The 18,680-nt window shown below is 36.1% G+C and overlaps 1 protein-coding gene across 4 annotated transcripts; it reads right to left on the minus strand.

The window, feature by feature from the left end:
* Positions 1-695: 695 nt before the first annotated feature.
* Positions 696-18,362, minus strand: LOC125074570 (suppressor of cytokine signaling 5-like). 4 transcript variants are annotated; one of them, XM_047685900.1, is made up of 12 exons: positions 18,110-18,362; positions 14,423-14,497; positions 12,999-13,095; positions 11,161-11,259; positions 9,997-10,067; positions 9,809-9,878; positions 8,933-9,008; positions 8,686-8,781; positions 8,197-8,311; positions 6,161-6,339; positions 5,446-5,566; positions 696-4,964 (listed from the first exon to the last, which is right to left on the minus strand). In XM_047685900.1, exons 2-12 carry the CDS (start codon positions 14,445-14,447, stop codon positions 4,849-4,851), a joined length of 1,065 nt encoding a protein of 354 aa, XP_047541856.1. In that variant the 5' UTR covers positions 14,448-14,497; positions 18,110-18,362; the 3' UTR covers positions 696-4,848. The 4 variants fall into 4 exon arrangements, with proteins under 4 accessions (XP_047541856.1, XP_047541855.1, XP_047541853.1 ...); XM_047685899.1 differs by having other exon boundaries at positions 5,446-5,563; positions 11,161-11,262; XM_047685897.1 differs by having other exon boundaries at positions 11,161-11,262.
* Between the last annotated feature and the right edge of the window lie 318 nt (positions 18,363-18,680).

The raw sequence follows: 18,680 nt of genomic DNA on the forward strand, positions 1-18,680 counted from the left end.
ACATTGCAAATCTTGGATTGAATCCCACGTAAACCCTGGAGTTTGTTAGGTACCATTTACTCCCCTTTGCCTCGGACGGAACTGTAAAAATCTAAGCCTAATTTGCCGTCCGACATCGCAAAGTCAATACATACTTCCCGGGGCACGGCATTCGTTTCTATAATAAGACTCCACAGCTATTTTTAACTTTGCCTATTAAAAAATTTAAACTTCATATCAAATAAACATCGATAAATAAGGCATATTACTCAATACAAGATTATATTAAAGATAAAAAAAGCGTGGACTTGGTATTAATTGATTTCTAAGCATCATGTATACAAATTTAAATATTAAAATATATCGACGTAAGCTACGTAAATCAAACAATGAAAAAGAGTAACTACTGCGTTTCTTGCCGGTCCTTATCGATAGAATCTACATTCCGAACCGATGGCAACTTTACGTTTAATTCAACACTGTAACTTTTACGAGCGAGGCAACTCGCCTTCACTTTAAAATGTCCTACACATCTAATATCCCGTGAGAACACCTGTCAAAGTCAAAGTCAAAGTCAAAAATCTTTATTCAATATAGAAGTGTTTGCACTTGCTTATTGATTGTCAAAAATCTACCACCGGTTCGGAATTTAGCACCTCGGACCTGAGAAGAACCGGCGAAAGAAACTCAGCGGGATATATTTTTTTTTCATTGTCGTGTCCAAATTCAAAATTAATCGATGTATTAAAGCAGTGCGAACAAGTCCGTCTATGGTTTACTGTACAATAAATGCATAGACTAAACGCCGGACGCTGATAGAACTAACCCTATCACCTGTCAGACTAGTACACTAGTCTATTCCAACCGAAAAACAACAACGACCTTGAAATAACGCGATATAATTGGTCGAGAGCTTGAATATAATCTATGATATTCATTATGGTATCACGAAAATATGACGTCTTGATTTTCAACGAAGTTGTTAACGTAACTTGGGAGTGTTTGTATCCCCCCCCCCCCCAACCAAGTTGACAGGACATTGGTTGTAGCACTCCAGTATGGACTCTAATACGAATAATTTGAACCGATATTCCACATTTCAACGTCACGTCGTCCACTTTTTCACGGTATCTATCAGTACGTTGTTTCAGCGACCGGACATTAAATATACAGATACGTAAAATTATTAGCTTATATATAATACTTCACGGTATATATTCAAATTCTTATATTCTAAGACACTGTTTATTCCCAAATGCTTGATATATATATATATACAAATATAATACATATAAAATTATACATTAAATAATATATTTATACATATATACGTTTTTTATAAATAACAAAAATTTTATATACTTGCCGGGAACCGAGATTTAGATTAGAGCAGCGGTTCTCAATCTTTTCGACATTACCACAAAATATGAATAAAATTTGAAGTTATAAATTTCACACGCGTTACAAAAAGTGATGAGTGGATTTTTATGGTGTTCGCGCACCAAATGATATGATTACCACACAAAGTCGCTCGCTAAACCGCCGATCGAAATAGACAACTTACAGCTTTTCTCATTTCACAATGTTTATTTTACTAAAGATTAAAATTGTGAACGTTTAATTTGTTAGTATGTGAAATAAGAATAAATTAAATTAACCATAATAATAATTTTATTATGAATAAGTAGAATATTATTATTATAATGCAATTAATTATTAAAAAAAAAAATCCGTAGACAGGCTAGCAAACGGGACATCAATTAACGTGTGATCTTTATCTCTCATAAGCACGAGATACGTCGTTTTTCAGATTTATTTGTCTTTACTGTTCGACACCTATCTTTTCGAATTATCAGTAACGATTAACAACTTTTAAAATTTCTCCAACGACAGTTCATGTTACATCATGGACCCATCAGGTCTGCAGATTGAGAACCACTGACCGGACGTTGCTGCGTCCGTACATTAAACCTTAATAGTTTACATATAATATAATATATATACATATATCTTAGAAATAAATAACATATAAGAATCGAAATGTATCAGTCCAAAAATATTTCAATTTTTTCAATGCCGTATTGTGGCAAAACAATAGTTAACATTAGAAAAATAGTTATTTACAAATTTTAGTAAGTTAGTTTCACCGAATACATAATCGGCATTACTAGAAACAATGTTTAGAGGATGTTTAGTTAAACTTTTTCCTGTTAATGGACCGGCATGGGGCTCTTAGTGTACCAACAATTTTGGGAACTAAGATGGTTTCTCCATCGTGACTGTACTACACTGACAGCCTCGTTCTATTGGCTACATATAAGGCCACTGCTACCGAGGTCCTGGGTTCAATCTGATAATAGATTATTGGGTTTTCTGTAGAATTTATATATCATCAGCCCCGAGTGAGGAAGTTGGAAGTGTGTACACTTCTGTTCCTCAGTAAGCATGCAGGCCTGCGCCTGAACTTTTTCCAGTCGTATCAGATTTGTCGTCCCAACGGATTATGACAGTGAGGAAATAGAGTACATCTGTGTTTGTGCACACACTTGAGCACTATAACAAAAATATATCATAATTGGCTGGTCTACCTTGAGATTAACCGCTGTGACCGGAAGCAGTCAGGACGACATGACTCACTCATCCATCACAATACAACAATACTAAGTACCGCTACATAACATACACAAAGACACACCATTAACAAAAAAACAACATCATAGTCATGAAAATTAAACACAACTTTTTTGTCACCGTGAATAAGTCATTGTTTAACAGATCATCCCCTAAACATCGTTCATAGGTGTAGCCGTTAGTTATTATAACGAATTTAATATCTAATATGTAAATTTTTATACATATACAATTTCATAGTACTTTGTAATTAATATTATAAGCATACCGATGACATTAATTCTAAAACAGGTCTGTTATTTTTATATTTGATTGCTAACCAAACCAGGGGGCCAAATCTAACTTATTCTAATACTTCAGATCAAACTTTGAATGAACTGCAAGGGAATAGTGTTGGATTATTTGTATATAGCTGAGCTATAAAACGCATGGAATACGTAAATCTATGGTTTGTTTATCTTTACTACTTTGATTGAATTATGTTATCGATAAAGATCTATTTTCTCGTTGGCCCACTGGTAATGTTCATTGCAATTACCAACACATTATGAACGCTCTTGCCTTTATGTCGTTCCTCTGTCTTCAAAAATGATTTTCAAACGGAGCATCCAATTTTGAATACTCGTAGTTTAAAATTTACCTGCAATATTATTTCAAGAGTGTACCGAGTTGATTTCATTTCACGACACATTATCGATAATTTAAAAAACTATTATAGTAAATATTTACCTCTAATTCATAGACAATTTACATTTATGGAAGAAAATCATGATCTACACATTTTCAATATTTATTATTGCAAGTTTTATCCTTGTTCATAAAACTTGTAAGTCAATTTCAACGGCAGGAGTAGTAATATGGAAGTAAAATTAAAGTGGATGTAAGTAGTTACGTAGAATAATATTGTATTATAAATATAGATATATTAATCGAGAACTATTATTAGTGTATACAGCAGAGCTATTTACAAAACTAAATTTAAATTTTTACTCCTCATACCATTGAAATAAACTATAGAGAATTTATTGAGTAATGCTAGTGAAATATTTTTAATTAATATAGCATGTTAATGTAATCTTATTCAGTATGCTATCAAATTTTATAATGGTAAGTCACAAAGCAGACAAAGCGACATGAAATAGCTAAACTTATCACAACAAGGAACAAATACATATAGTATGTGAGTTAAATATAATATAAGTATTGATATATAATATTACGGTATAATTATTTGACGTTAAGTGTATTTCATTGACAAGTATGTCAATAGCCAGTGATTACTGGACTCGGGGAGTTTAATAACATCTTGTATCAGCCTGACTGCATAGAATAGATGCGTTATGACATCATAGCTTAGAGAAAGACTATGCATCCATCTGTTCATATCTTGTAGGCTACGTTCAGTGGCAGATTTACAAATAAAGACTATAAACTCACATACGAATATTCATCAGCTATTAAACACTCAAAACCCTGTTTGTTAATTTTCAAAATCATCAACAAACCCTAGTCGAGACGGACAATTCAATTGATAAAATCTAATCAATCATCATTTTCAACCATACTATTAACCATTGTTTAATGAAATACAATAAAATAAAAGAAGTCAAAAACATCAGATATATGTCTCAAAGACTTCATTTAAAGAATGCTCTACACTCAAACCTGTTCAGCATTGCTAGTAAATCCGCCACTGACACAATTAAAGTGTAATCCAAAAGCAACACAGTTACATTGTGCTTGTAATGTATCCAATCCTGTTTAACTCGGGTATCACATGTAACTATTAATAAATTATTTAATTATTGCACTTAATTCGTTCTCAAAACAACCATGATATTATTTACATAGTTCCATTATGTAATATTCAATCGTCTCTTCGCGATAACAATAATTAAACAAATGATAATAGCTCTGTCGTTCAACATTCAATTGTACATTTACATTAAGTTCATATCACTGCTTGACGATATCTACACGTGGAGGAATTGCCAGGAAACTCTCCACTAAAATATCTCCCCAGTGGAGAATCCTCTATGCTGTTATCTTCTTCAATCTCATTATCACTAGTCACAAAGTCACCGTAACCACCAGCATCCCGATCACTACACTCAGTCACTGATTTGCACCATAGAAATGACTCATGTTGAGGTACAACGCGTACAAGCTGTTCGCTTGCAGCAGCACAAAGGCTCCGAACATCAGCAGCACGACATTCCTGTCGCGCCACGGATGCTGCTACATCTGCGGCTCGTAGGCGTCGGGCTCCAGGCGGCGCACGCGCACGCGCTGCCGGTAGTGGTACTCCTTGAGGTAGGCGCGCAGGCGGGCCGGCAGCGGCAGCTGCTCCACGCCTGGAATATTACAGCGAGGAGTTATTTTAATGTCGTATTGCCCATCTCGTTAAACATTGGGTGGAAATTAGCAGACAGGCCTTCTGCCAGTATGAGATCACACCATAGAAACTGACTGTTAAGTAGTATTATTGTTGCACCAGCTTCCAGAACCTGTACCTCTGTGATTACATGTACATTATCTACTCATAGACTCGAGGCGAAGTGGGAGTGATGTGTGAGACAATATGAGATGGTGATGAGGTGGTGGTAGTGAGGTGGTGGTGAGTGAGGTGGTGGTGAGTGAGGTGGTGGTGAGTGAGGTGGTGGTGAGTGACGTGGTGGTGAGTGAGGTGGTGGTGAGTGAGGTGGTGGTGAGTGAGGTGGTGGTGAGTGAGGTGGTGGTGAGTGAGGTGGTGAGTGAGGTAGTGAGTGAGGTGGTGAGTGAGGTGTTGTTATGTTAGGTAGTGGTGAGTAAGGTGGTGATGGTTGAGGCGGTTACCGTCGTAGCTGAGGCGGGAGACGATGGCGGCGCGCGCCAGCTGCTGCAGCGAGAAGGGCGCGGTGCGCGGCAGCGGCGCCGTCAGCATCGGCTCGAAGAACATCACGCACGCGGGGTCCTGCTGGGGGGCCACGAGGTGTTAGAACTGCATTTGACTGGTGCCGATCCGACGGCAGGTACAGGTTTATAGTATTTACAATGAACCCCGTGAAGAATATCGACAAAGATGGTATCGACATTTTTAAAAAAAAAAATCAGCTGTACTTACGACCCATGTAGTTGAGTGTTGAGTGTACTGAGTGTGTAATTGAATAAAGAAAATTTTGATTTATAAATAGTGTTGAATTATAAATAAAGACATTAATCGAGAACTGTCAGCAGTGGACTATATATCAAGGTGTATGTGCGTATCTAAGGTTCGACCTTGGTCTTCTGTCTTCACTTCTGCTATTGAAGCAGAGTACAGGAGCTCATTTGATGGAATGAACCTGTCACGAGCATCTTTATAAGTTCACATATTATAATTAATTAATTAGTCTATCTAGTGACTTAATAAGGCAGTATCCGAAGTTTAAGGTTCAAACCCAACGTCGGACCGAGTAAATATTATTAGATTTTTTTTATCGAAAAATTCTCAGTAACATCCCAGATTCTGGTAATTGGGCACACGGTGTACACGAGAAGACCTCCCGTCGGGTTGCGAGAGTGGGGTCACCTTGTAGTGCTCGATGAGGCCGGTGACGGTGGGCGCGGCGAACACGGCGGGGTCGTGCGAGTCGAAGCTGAAGCGGTGCTGGTAGTGCTCGATGCGCGCGTGCAGCGAGCGCCCGTACTTGCGGAACGACACCGAGAACAGGTGCTCCTCCTGCGCCGAGTCGCGCAGCAGGAACGTGCCTGGGGACGATCATTTCTCGTTACTTTTTATATCAAGCATTGTGTTTCAATTTTCTATTGTTGTCTGTATGTTTCAGTGGACGTTCCCAGAGGAACTGTACGTTTTTCTTAATTTCATTTAGTTCAACATTTATTATAACTAAAAAATAAAAAAAAATAAGTTAAATATTTATTCCTGGAGAGCCGAAATGGCCCAGTGGTTCGAACGCATGCATCTCAACCGATGATTACGGGTTCAAACCCAGGCAGGCACCACTGAATTTTCATGTGCTTAATTTGTGTTTATAATTAACCTCGTGCTCGGGGGTGAAGGAAAACATCGGAAAGAAAACTGCATGTAATTCTGCCGCATATGAATCCACCAACCCGCATTGGAGCAGCGTAGTCGAATATGCTCCAAACCTTCACCTCAAAGGAAGAGGAGGCCTTAGCCCAGCAGTGGGAAATTTAAAGGCTGTTAATGTATTTATTCCTTGGCCATGATGAAATATTTATTTCAATGAATGCAAGATTCACTAGCATTTTCAAATAAACAAATAACATTAAAATAGAATTTCATTTTAATCATCAAAAGTAATCCTGCGAAATTACGAACGACCGATAAACATACTATGTATTTTAAAATCAATGAAATCGAACATATCGAATAAAAAGTGCTACAAATAAGCCATCTACTGGGAAAAGAACGAAATTATCTTCCAAACAAACAAAAAATTTTATTTTTTTATTAAAAAAGTAGTTTATTTTACCTACAACATGGACACCTTCAAGTCTAGAGAGAATAGGCATCTTCTATGCAGGCGTGCTCAACCTTAAGCTGTATAATGACTTTCCGTCAGCTGTGATAACAGTCTTGAGCATTAGCTTATATAATTAAAAAAAAAACCGCTTTTAAATCTCACTATTGAGCTTAAGCTTGGAGAGAGGTTAGGTTAGAAGTCAGTCATACAACCCAGATAGGGATGTATGACTGACTCCTACTAATCATGACGTCATACAACCCACTATCTCCTAGACTTACTATCCATGACGTCACAAAAAATGACAACATTACGCCGTGTATGTAGTTGTACGTACATACACATTCAAAAAATAAAATAAAATTGTGTTCCGGTGAGTAGAGTGTTACTGGCGAAACGACAATCGAGCCGCCTCTATGAGGATTTTATTTAAGCGAAACGTTAGCGCGATTCAACTGTGGTACAGCGACATCTAGTTTAAATGACGGAACTAATTTCTAAGTTTTCCTACGTTACCAGTGGCGGTAACCAAATATCATATAAAAAAAATGTTTAATATAATTTTATTTTTGCATTGAAATTATTCCGTGTACATTGCTAACTATTTGCAGCATTTTTAACTTCCGAACTCTTTGAATAAGGTATATATTGCTTTAGCACATTTCAAGTGTAGTACTTTAATCAGTCTAGATCAGTAGTTCCCAAAATTATTTTTCTCGTGGACCACCTATTGGCATAGGATAGCGCTTTGCAAGTCTGTACACGAAATTGTACGTTCGTCGATATCAAATACGCAAGTTTGGACAAGTAACAGTCGTAGGCCCTTATAAAAACTATGCTTACATTTTTGCTCTTTACTGTCAAAAACAGATAAATTTTCGTGGACCCCCATTAACATCTTATGGACCCCCATTTTTTATTCACGCCTACGTAGACCCCCAGCAAGTCTCCCGTGGACTCTGGGGGTCGACCTGGACCACTTTGGGAATCACTGGTGGATATATAATAAAATAATACACTTAAGATGTTTCTTAAGCACATAAAAATTCAGTGGTGTTCGTCTGGGTGTAGGACTGGGCCATCTCGGCTTTATATATATACTATATATAAAGATTACCTTCTGGTTTGTTGTCAAGCAGACGTTCCGCCTCGTATCTGTCCATCTTGCCCCAGTAGAACGAGCAAGCAGTTATTTCTTGTAAGTCCGGTACTAAGCAGTGTTTGTAATCAACCTTAAATATAAAAAATAAACTATTATTCAGTTTTATATTAAAATTATAATGTTAGCCATAAAATCATGGATGTTTCATAATATATATAGATAGAAAATATATAGTTGGTTTCCACCCTCGACTTGGCCTGCACGTGATACCCTTTGACTAACTCATCTTTCGTTGGTACCCTAATCTATTTTGTATATGAATGAATTGGATTTTACCATCTATTTGAGATACATAGACTTATCACACCGTTTGTTGTACCAAGATGGCGCTGCTGCACACATATACGTTTCAATCGAAGGACATGACTATTGGTCCAATGTACATACAGTTAAGGTATATATCCAGTGACAAATCTGGTCTTTATTAATTAGAGTCTAAGGTACCTGCGTGTGAACTGTCGTGAGCGGAGGCGGCAGGGGCTGGTGCGCGAGGGGGGGCGCGCGCAGCAACAACGCGCGCAGTTCACCACCGCAGACCACCTGGAATCGATTAAAGTTCAATTACTAACAGATCTACGACGTCAACTAATAGCAGATTGGTATCAAATCTTAATTTATATTTTTTTTTAAATAAAAATACGTAAAGATACATATTAAATTAGGATTTTAAGATACAACCAGTTCACCGTACCTGGAAACGCCTGATCGAGGGATCGTTGGCCTGAGCCAGTTCCGCCCTCCTACCCTCTTGGGAGGTCTCACCGTCGCTGGAAATATAATATTATAATTTTAATACAGCATTCATAGCATTCAATATTTTATTTTAGCTTTTATGACAAGGAGAATTAATTAAAAAGAAAAATCTCTTACTGATATTAGACAAATTTAATTATCATCTTAATATATTTATAAACAGTATTCTGTAATATTAAACAATTATACATATATCACACACACTCACGCTGTGCCATTTTTTAAGCAAGTGTTTTAAATAATTATATTTAATTAAGTAATTACTGATTCCGTTTAATTGATTTCTTTTGAGTGTTTATCTTATGAAATACACTGTCACAAACAATTATTAATTATTACTAAACATAACGGCATTGTTGTATCCTGTCAAGCAGTAAGCCTTAAGCAGGGTACGTCTCAGTGTAAGTTTAGCTTCTAGCTGCCTTAAATATTTCAATGTGATTTTACAAAGACATGCTCTCTCAAATATGACAAACATTTGTCTTTAAAAATGTAATTAAAAATGATTTTTTTTAAATATTAAATACCAATTTTTAATCTGCCTAGTAGCCTCGAATCAACAAGCGATGCTAAGCATTGTCTATACTAATATTATAAATACAATAAACTTTGTCTGTCTGTCTGTTGTTCTTTTACGACAAAAGCACTGAACCGAAATTGATGAAATTTTGTATCAAGCAAGTTTGAACTCCAAGGAAGGACATAGGCCTCTCTATATAAGCTAAGCACCTGACGATCAACCCCTAAAACGCTAGCAAAACCACGGGCAACAACTAGTTTAATATATAAATATATAAATACACTGTACACTTACGTCCGAGGCGCCACTGACAGTACATATACTTCAGCTGTGGGCTCACCTATCTCTCGGTTCGTATCGGTGTCTGTAAAATATAATTCAATCATTCAAATACAAATATCTTCATCCAACAAAGAACTATTACACTTGGAATGAACGATACAAAAAGGACACTCGGATCGACATCCACGCTGATGACTAACCCGTGTTAATGACAATGGCGTCCAATTCCCGCCGGAGGTCCCTCGCGCCCAGCGTCAGTACTGCAGCCAAACTGTAATTAGAGGAATTATTTTATTATTATTAATAATTCATATGTCAGTTCACGTCTAAAACACTTAACCGAACGTCATGACATCTTACATAGACGTTGTCAGACGTCGTGGGAGTAACCGAACACAAAACCCCCCCCCCCCCCCCACTACCAAGCAGGCTAAGTCTCTAACGCAAAAGAATATTCTTATTGTCTATACTGTCCGGTTTAGATATAATCAGGGAGCTCGAGACGAGAGCTCACTCATCAGATATTCTACTGCCAAGTAACAGTACACTGTATTGTTGTGTTCCGGTTAGAAGGGTGAGTGAGCCAGTGTAATCACAGGCACAAGGGACATAACATCTTGGTTCCCGAGGTTGGTGGCGCATAGGTGATGTAAGGAATGGTTAATATTTCTTACAGCGTCTTTGTCTATGGGCGGTGGTGACCACTTACCATCAGGTGGCCCATATGCTCGTCCGCCAACCAAAGCCATAAAAAAAAAAGAAATGGCAACAGAGTCATTGTACGGACACGAGGAGGAAAGGTAAACTAATAACAATTAAATTTATTTATGTGTATTTAACGTTACTCAATACATCTTTCCCGGGGCACGGTATTCGTTTCTATAGTGAGATACCACAGCTATTTTTAACTTTGCCTATTAAAAAAATATCGAATAAACATCGATAAAATAAGGCATATTACTCGATACAAGATTATATTCAAGAAAAAAAGCTTGGAATTAGTATTTATTGATTGCTTGGCAGAATACGTATAATTTTAATTGTACTTCACTGTGTAATTAGAATGATGGAGAAAATTAACTGAGTTTCTTGGCGATTCTTCTCGGCAGAATCTACTTTCCGAACCGGAGCCCGCTTGAATAAAGAATATTTTGACATATGAACTAAATTTTGCCAATGGAAAAAGTGTCATCTGATGGCAAGTCACTAGCAAGAGATATCAACCATTTCTTGCGCCACCGACCTTGGAAACTAAGATGTTACGTCATTCCATCCCGCAGTTACACTGACTCACTCACCCTTCAAACGCAACAATACCAATAGGTGTTTGATTATGTGGGGGCGGCTACAGCGTTGAGACTCACCGGTCGTCGTGGCAGGCGTCGCTGACGCGGCGGTAGGCGGTGCACACGCAGGCCGGCCGGCGCCACCGGCGTCTCCGGCACGCGCACTCCCTCGCACTCCATCTTCGGAATTATAATTATTTCAAACAACAACTGTATTTATAGTTACTTGAAGTCTACGCTTTCAAAATGTAAATTATATCATTGACCACTGACAGCTTTCGTATTGATCTATGATCCGCACCGAGTAGGTACTCGGTGCGTTTCCTACTTTTTACGCTGAGTTTCTTCTCAGATCTGAGGTGTTAATTACCGAAACGGTGGTAGTTTTCCCAGAGAACCAGAGATCCTACCTTCAGCTCCCGATGAAAAAAACCAGCCAGCCTAATCCATAACTTAGTAATTATTTCTCTTAGTATGTGTACGGACCAATATACTACGACATGAGTGGTAACTACCACCGTTGGCGCTGTGAGAAATATTAACCATTCCTTACATCGCCAATGCACCAGCAACTTTGGAATCTGAAATGTTATGTCCCTCGTGCAATCTATTTGTCGAATCTCACTAGTGAACAAAGACCTCAATCGGGCGAAGGAGGAAATAGATCTTCATCGATAACCTATTCCAATCAAAGATTATCATATCGTATGCCACTTTCGTATATTAATATATAATATTCTCGTGTATTAATAGCGTAAGCCGATTTTTGTCCCAAACATTTTCGATGAGCGATTTGCAGTTCACAATGAAATGAAATCAAAACAAAACCCGTAACACGTTCCGAAATTCCAAAAAATCTTTCGTAATAAACTCGAATTTTCGCAGGAGACCCACTATACCCTATACAAGATAGCTAGATCTTTTTGACAGATGTAATTTTTTCTGATCGACATAACTTTGAAATGACGACACATTATTTTCTTAATTTAATGATTTAGAAAATTGTAAAAATATTTAAAAAAATACATATAATACAAAAGTTCTTAAAGATTCAAACGTTATCCGAAAATTTTAAGACTTTTTCTATTATATATTATTGCTTCAAAGTAAAATTTAAATAGAAACACTGAAAATAATAGACGCTTGTACAATGTTACGGTAGGGACGCGAATAACAGGCAGTAACTGCTACAAATATCGATTACAAAAATCCTTATTAAAGATCATTGTTAAGTTATTGTTACGAACGGGGGTACTATTGGTTGGGGTCTCATTAGCTAGTATATCACTTTTTAGAAAAATAAGTAAATAAAATAATTTAATTCTAATTTGAATTACGCATTCCATCGTTCCATCGACTGTTATATGTTATACTTTCTGTTTCTCATCACTAGCCCGTCTGACAAAAAGATCAAGCTAACTTAAACAGGGTATAATATTAACTAAGTAATAATTTACAACATGAAAAATCTACCAGTCCTCGACTAAGGGCGTGGACCCATGTCTACGGTACGACGCCGCCGCCGGCAAATCGTCGTACAAGTCGGCAAATCGTCGTCGTCGTCGGCAAGTCGTGTACCGGCACCCCACTCAACACGTATACCAAAATTTGGCTTGAGCTTGAAAGAACGAGATGTGCTTCCACTAGTGAAATCAAAGTCTAAATCTAAATCGTCCGCCATTTTATGCAAAAAATTACCGCACTATGCAACTGATAACACAATAATAGTGAGCACGTGCCGGTACACGACGCCGTGGCGCGGCACGGCAAACGGCGCCGCACCGTAGACATGGGTCCACGCCCCAAGACCTTCTCGTCTAAGTTAGGAGCATAATCCACTACGCTGTTCCGAATCAAACACACAAATTACACAGATGAAAGATTATTTTTTATAGCTCATTTAAACGTAATGTTACCTGTCAGTGACGGCGCTCACGTAGCGATGCACGCTGCTCGGCGACTCCGCGTACCGACGCCTCTCCCAGGCGCCGCAGCCGCAGGTGCACTCGCCGCCTTCGGTTGACGATTTCAAATAAATAATTACAAGTTACAAAAACAAAGTACTCCCGACACGTCTGTCCTTCAGTTTGATTGGGATATTAAAGCTCAAAACGCCAAGCGTACTCCGCAAAGTCAATAAAACCGTCCCGGGGCAAGGTAACTCAACGTTTCCAGTTTATAAATACAAATTATTTGTTAAATACATTAATAAAGAAGGCAATATGCCTTTGCCTCAGCACAAGATTATTTAGATGATTAATAAAAAAGCATGGAGCTAAAGCTATTTGACTTCCAGCCAGGATATATTATTGTATAAGCCTATAAATAATCATTAAAGGTTCTATAGCTTCTAGCTATTGAGTTATATTCAATCACAGAATTATATAAATGTAATGAATACTTTTTGGTTTGACATAAAAGTAGGAGAAGAATATATTTGAATTTGACATGGGAATTGTTAATCTGGGTCGAAAAGCGGACGATAATGGATGATTGTAACAAAAACTGGAAAAATAAATATTTTAAACTATATTAAATATTGTTAATTATTTGGCGTTCCTATTTACTTGAAGCTAGGTCTTCATTATATACATATATCATTGTATTTAACTAACATAACTTTGTGTTTTAAATGTTAAAAAAGAGCAACTACTGAGTTTCTTGCTGGTTCTTCTCGGTAGAATATACATTCCGAACCGGTGGTAGCTTCACATAATGTAGCCTTGTATTAGTTATCGGAATTTTGGAAGTAAAATTAAAGTGGAAATAATTGGTTAAGTGTAACAGTGTTGCATTATAAGTAAAGATATATTAATCATAAACTCTCAGTAGTGCACAATATACCTGAGTTATTAGCAAATCGCATGGAATACGTAAATCTAAGGTTTGTTTATCTTTTTTCCTCCTTCCATTGGAATAGACTATAGATTTGGTTATCTTAAATCCTTCGATCGTAAGCGGCGATTAGTGTAATTTTTCTTATTGAATAATTAATTTATTTTCTTCTTGTAAATTTAATTCGTGTAACTTCATTGAATATCAATTTTAATATTTTATTTTTGACTTTTTTTGTTTAGTCCATGTAATTTAATTTTATTATTTTCTTGATATACCTACTGTTGTTATCGTTTAGTACTAATACATAGTTATCCCCTGTATTGGAATTTGTTAACTGTAATAATTGGCAATACCGTCATGTTGTGCATGCACCCTTAGGGTTATAATCTGTTCGATACTATTAATGTTTAAGAAATATTCTCTATGTGATTGTAACCTGTTGTGTTTGCCTTAATAAATAAATAAATAAATAAATTAATTAATTAAACTAAACGGTACTCACTCTTCCTCGACGTTTGCTGACCCATATCGGAATAGATCCTCGCTACTATGAGTAGTTCGACCAGCGAACTATCATCTGAAATTACCAAAAAAAAAAAACATTTAGAATTAATCATCATAATTAGTTAACGGTCCAATTCATTTTTGGTCGTAACTGCGTGAAATAAATACAACTTCCAGGAGGAATTACGACTGTCACAGCCTGGAAGGAGATAGCAGAGATTACTTTTGGCAAGCCCGTCAGGCTTGAGCAAATCTCTTCCACCAATGGGTACACGTATCTACTTCCTCTTATAACCTAGGTCCGTTCAAACAAGGAGGGTAGACGCATCTTGCGGGTCAACATTGCGAGGTCGACTAGTGCAGTTCATTCTCCTTAACTGTGCTGGCCGTCTTCGCGTTTTTTTTTGTATATATTTCATACGAGCAGGAGGCTGACCAGATGGAAGGTGCTACCACCGCCCATGTACATCTGCAACACCGGGGGGTTTGCAGGTGCGTTGCCGGCCTTTAGGGAATGAGTACGCTCTTTTCTTGAAGGAAGTCGTAGCGACTCCTTGGACTCCACTACCACTTACCGTCAGGCGGAGTAGACTCATATACCCGGCTTTTATAAAATCTACCGCCAAACAACACTTAGTATAGTTTCGTTACGGGTTGAAGCGTGATTGCGCCAATTTAACTACAGACACGAGGGACATAACATCCCAATTCTGTACTTTTGTGGTACATTAGTGATAAAATAGATGTTAATATTTACGGCGCCTTTATATATTGGACAACATCACTAACATTACTCTGATCCCAATGTGAGTAGCTAAAGCACTTGTGTTATGGAAATCAGATGTAACGACGGTACCACAAACACCCAGATCCAAGACAACATAGAAAACTAATGAACTTTTTTCAACTTTTACCCACAAAAACCGGTGTACACACTACTCGACCACGGAGGTCGTCAAATTATTTATGGGGGGCAGGTGAGCACTTGCCATCAACTATAGATAAGTATCTTATACTAATATTATACATTACATATACAGCGAAAGCAACTTTGTCTGATCTTAGACGATGCCTTCGTGGCCCTTTCCTATTCCGCTATCCTCGTTCCAACTCACCGCCTTCTAGACAAAGAAGGTCTCACAGAAGGAGAACCTTCTCGCCCAATCCTGGCGCAGCATCGCCATCACGATTGACATGGAGAGCCATAATAAACTAATAGACAGCAAGGCAGTCCTACTGACGAACTCAGTAAAACCAGTTTTTCACAGAAATTACCCTACACACCTTGATGATAAAACTATTTACAGTATAAATCAATAAAGTAGTAAATGGCACCTACCATTCCCTGATTGTTCACCACAGTTAAAACAAATGTCAGTGTTAAAACAACACGACAGGAAAAACAATCAAACAAGCTTATCTGTTCTCCGACAATGAATTGTAACTTTCTCACAATACTTTTTTAGTCACCAGTGAGTAATCCGACTTTAGGATTAACTTCAAGCACAAAAATTCTCAACGTGATAATGAAAAATAGCACTAATGTACTAGCCGAGAAGATCTATACTTTTTTGTCACGGATAATAAACATTGGTGAATCAATTTTATCCCCTATGTGAATTACGATAAGACTCACAGTCATATGAAACATACAATGCATACAGCATTACATACTAAATTGGAACAATTAGAACAAATTAAAACAGCAAATTCGTTAAGTTACACAGAAATGTATTGTGACTCAAATTCATTGAAGTTTTCATTCAATTGAATGAATGAACAGTTATAATTGTTTACGAAAAAAATTATAAGAGTATTCATACTATTAATAACAAAACATACATTAAACTAGTAGCAGTATTACTTGTTAGACAAAGAAAAATTAATATCATATTTTTTTAACTAGTTAATTTTAAATTGCCTCTTACTATCAAAAATCCATAATTAATTAATTAAATTATGATTCCTTTATTTTATATTTAGATAAAAATACTTAACTTGTTAAACCCTACACTACAGGACAATTCAAAAGTGCTTGTAAAAGTATATTACATATATACTTGTACAAAGTATATTTGATTTCATTTTAATGTAAATAAAACTGCTTCTGACATCTTATTTTTAAACTGGTAATGCTGTCTGCTGACCTAATTCATTGGATTTGTTGAATGATTAAATCAAACAATTTCATCCAAATATATTTTATATAAAAACTATTTATAGGCATTTGCAAGCAAATTATTTTATAATAATATACATGTAAAATAAGTTTATTCAAATAATTTTCTTCAAAGATTAAATCAGGATCGTCAATAATTCAATGGTTTAAGGCGATGTAAAAAGTCACAGGATCGACCTGCTGACCCGACCTAGGGCTATTGTAGTCCCCACTCCTAACAGAAGCTTTAAGCTTAACTGGAGAAGTAATTTTATAATTATCATAAAAGCATTGCTAATAATCTTTAAGCATATGAATAAAAGCTACATTAGCGATAATACGAATATTATTCCAATTTATTGTTTCACCATTCAGAAAAAACAACCGAGCATTGCCTAGCATTTCATCACTGTCTTGACGTCATCGTCATTACAATAACAATTAAAACTAGATATTTTTTCCAATAGATATTGAATTAAAATAGAAAATTATTTCCTTGAATTGCATCTATTGTATTTTATGTAGTGTAGATCATCGTAATTATAAGCTGATGTACCTATACATATTAAGTAAAAGTATATATTAATCATAAACTCTTATCAGTGGAAAATATAGCTGAGTTATTAGCAAATCCTCGGAAGTATGTTAATCTAAGTTTTGTTTATCTTTTTTCCTATTTCCATTGGAATAGGTGGTAGGGATTCGTGCAAGCTTATTTGAGTTGTTACCACACACTCATCATATATTCTACCATCTAGCAGCAATATATGTATTGTTGGTTTGAAGGGTCAGTGCAAACTACGAGCACAGCGGACATAACATCTTAGTTCCCAAGTTTGATGGTACATTTGTGGTATGAGGCGTTCCTCGTTTATTTTTCTTAGTGTACCTATATCTATGGGCAGGGGACAGAAAAAAAAGGATTCCGCCTATATGGCTTTGAATTCTTATGCGTTTTAGTCGATGGTTTGCTTTGGAACTAGAAGTTACTTACTGTAACTATTACCCTTTTAAAATAATTGGTTTCTTTATCGAATATGGTGATAAAAACCGCTGGACAAAGCAACATATTGTATAAAGTAATTTAAATTTGAGCTCCTGTGGAACTCCGTTTTAGAATAAATTACTACAATTTTTAATCGAGTACCATAAAAAAATGTTCGTAACTTTTTTTTATAGTAATTTAGTCCAATGACTTGAGCTTTCTGTCACTATTTCTAGAATTAAAAAAAAAGGAATATAACTGTACAAGGTAACAAAAACATATCGAGCTCAACCGTATACCATGTAGAGACATGTTGTGACAAGTTCGATAACCTTAATTGATATTGAAACAATCGAGAACTAACATTGAAGATACATCGACATAGAGAATAATAATTTAACCGCTACAATCCTTAAAAAGATGTTAATTAACACCTCTAAAAAAAATAAACAAATTGTATAAAATCAATGGCAGCCATCTTGAAAAGGACATGAGCTATTCTCGTGCAATAAGTTTTATCGATTAATGATAATTCCACTTACGTCTGATTATTTGTTTGTTGGTCGATCGTAAAATTTTTCGTTTTCGATATTATTTCACAATACTGTTTCAAGTTATTCGGATATTTTCGTTCATAACTAATATCACCTTATAACACTACTAGGAAGTAATATTTGACACAATAATTATTCACATTATTTTATGGCACTATACACATGCTATTTTTATATTTATAACAATAATATAATATGTTTTATAATAAATAGCACGCAGAGAATATACGCAATTACTAAGTCGGTGACATTTTGTTTGAAAACGTTCCGAATGTTTTGATCTATTATCAAAACTATGTACTTGTTAAATCGATATTTTTTTTAATTTTTCTAAAACTATCCACATTTAATCAATAAATATACTTAAAAAACGTCGTAAAATTAAAAATTCATAATAAATGATTATTTCTTCACTTTATATTTAGTTAAAAATAAACTTCACATTGTTACAGCTTACATTTCAGGTACCGTAGGTTGAAACGTTGATTTTTTTGTTTTCTTTTTTTTGGTACTACATATATAGCGAGTTAATACATAGTATTTAATTATACTTTTAATT

Source organism: Vanessa atalanta, chromosome 28 (genome assembly GCF_905147765.1).
Source record: "Vanessa atalanta chromosome 28, ilVanAtal1.2, whole genome shotgun sequence".
NCBI classification, from domain to species: domain Eukaryota; kingdom Metazoa; phylum Arthropoda; class Insecta; order Lepidoptera; family Nymphalidae; genus Vanessa; species Vanessa atalanta.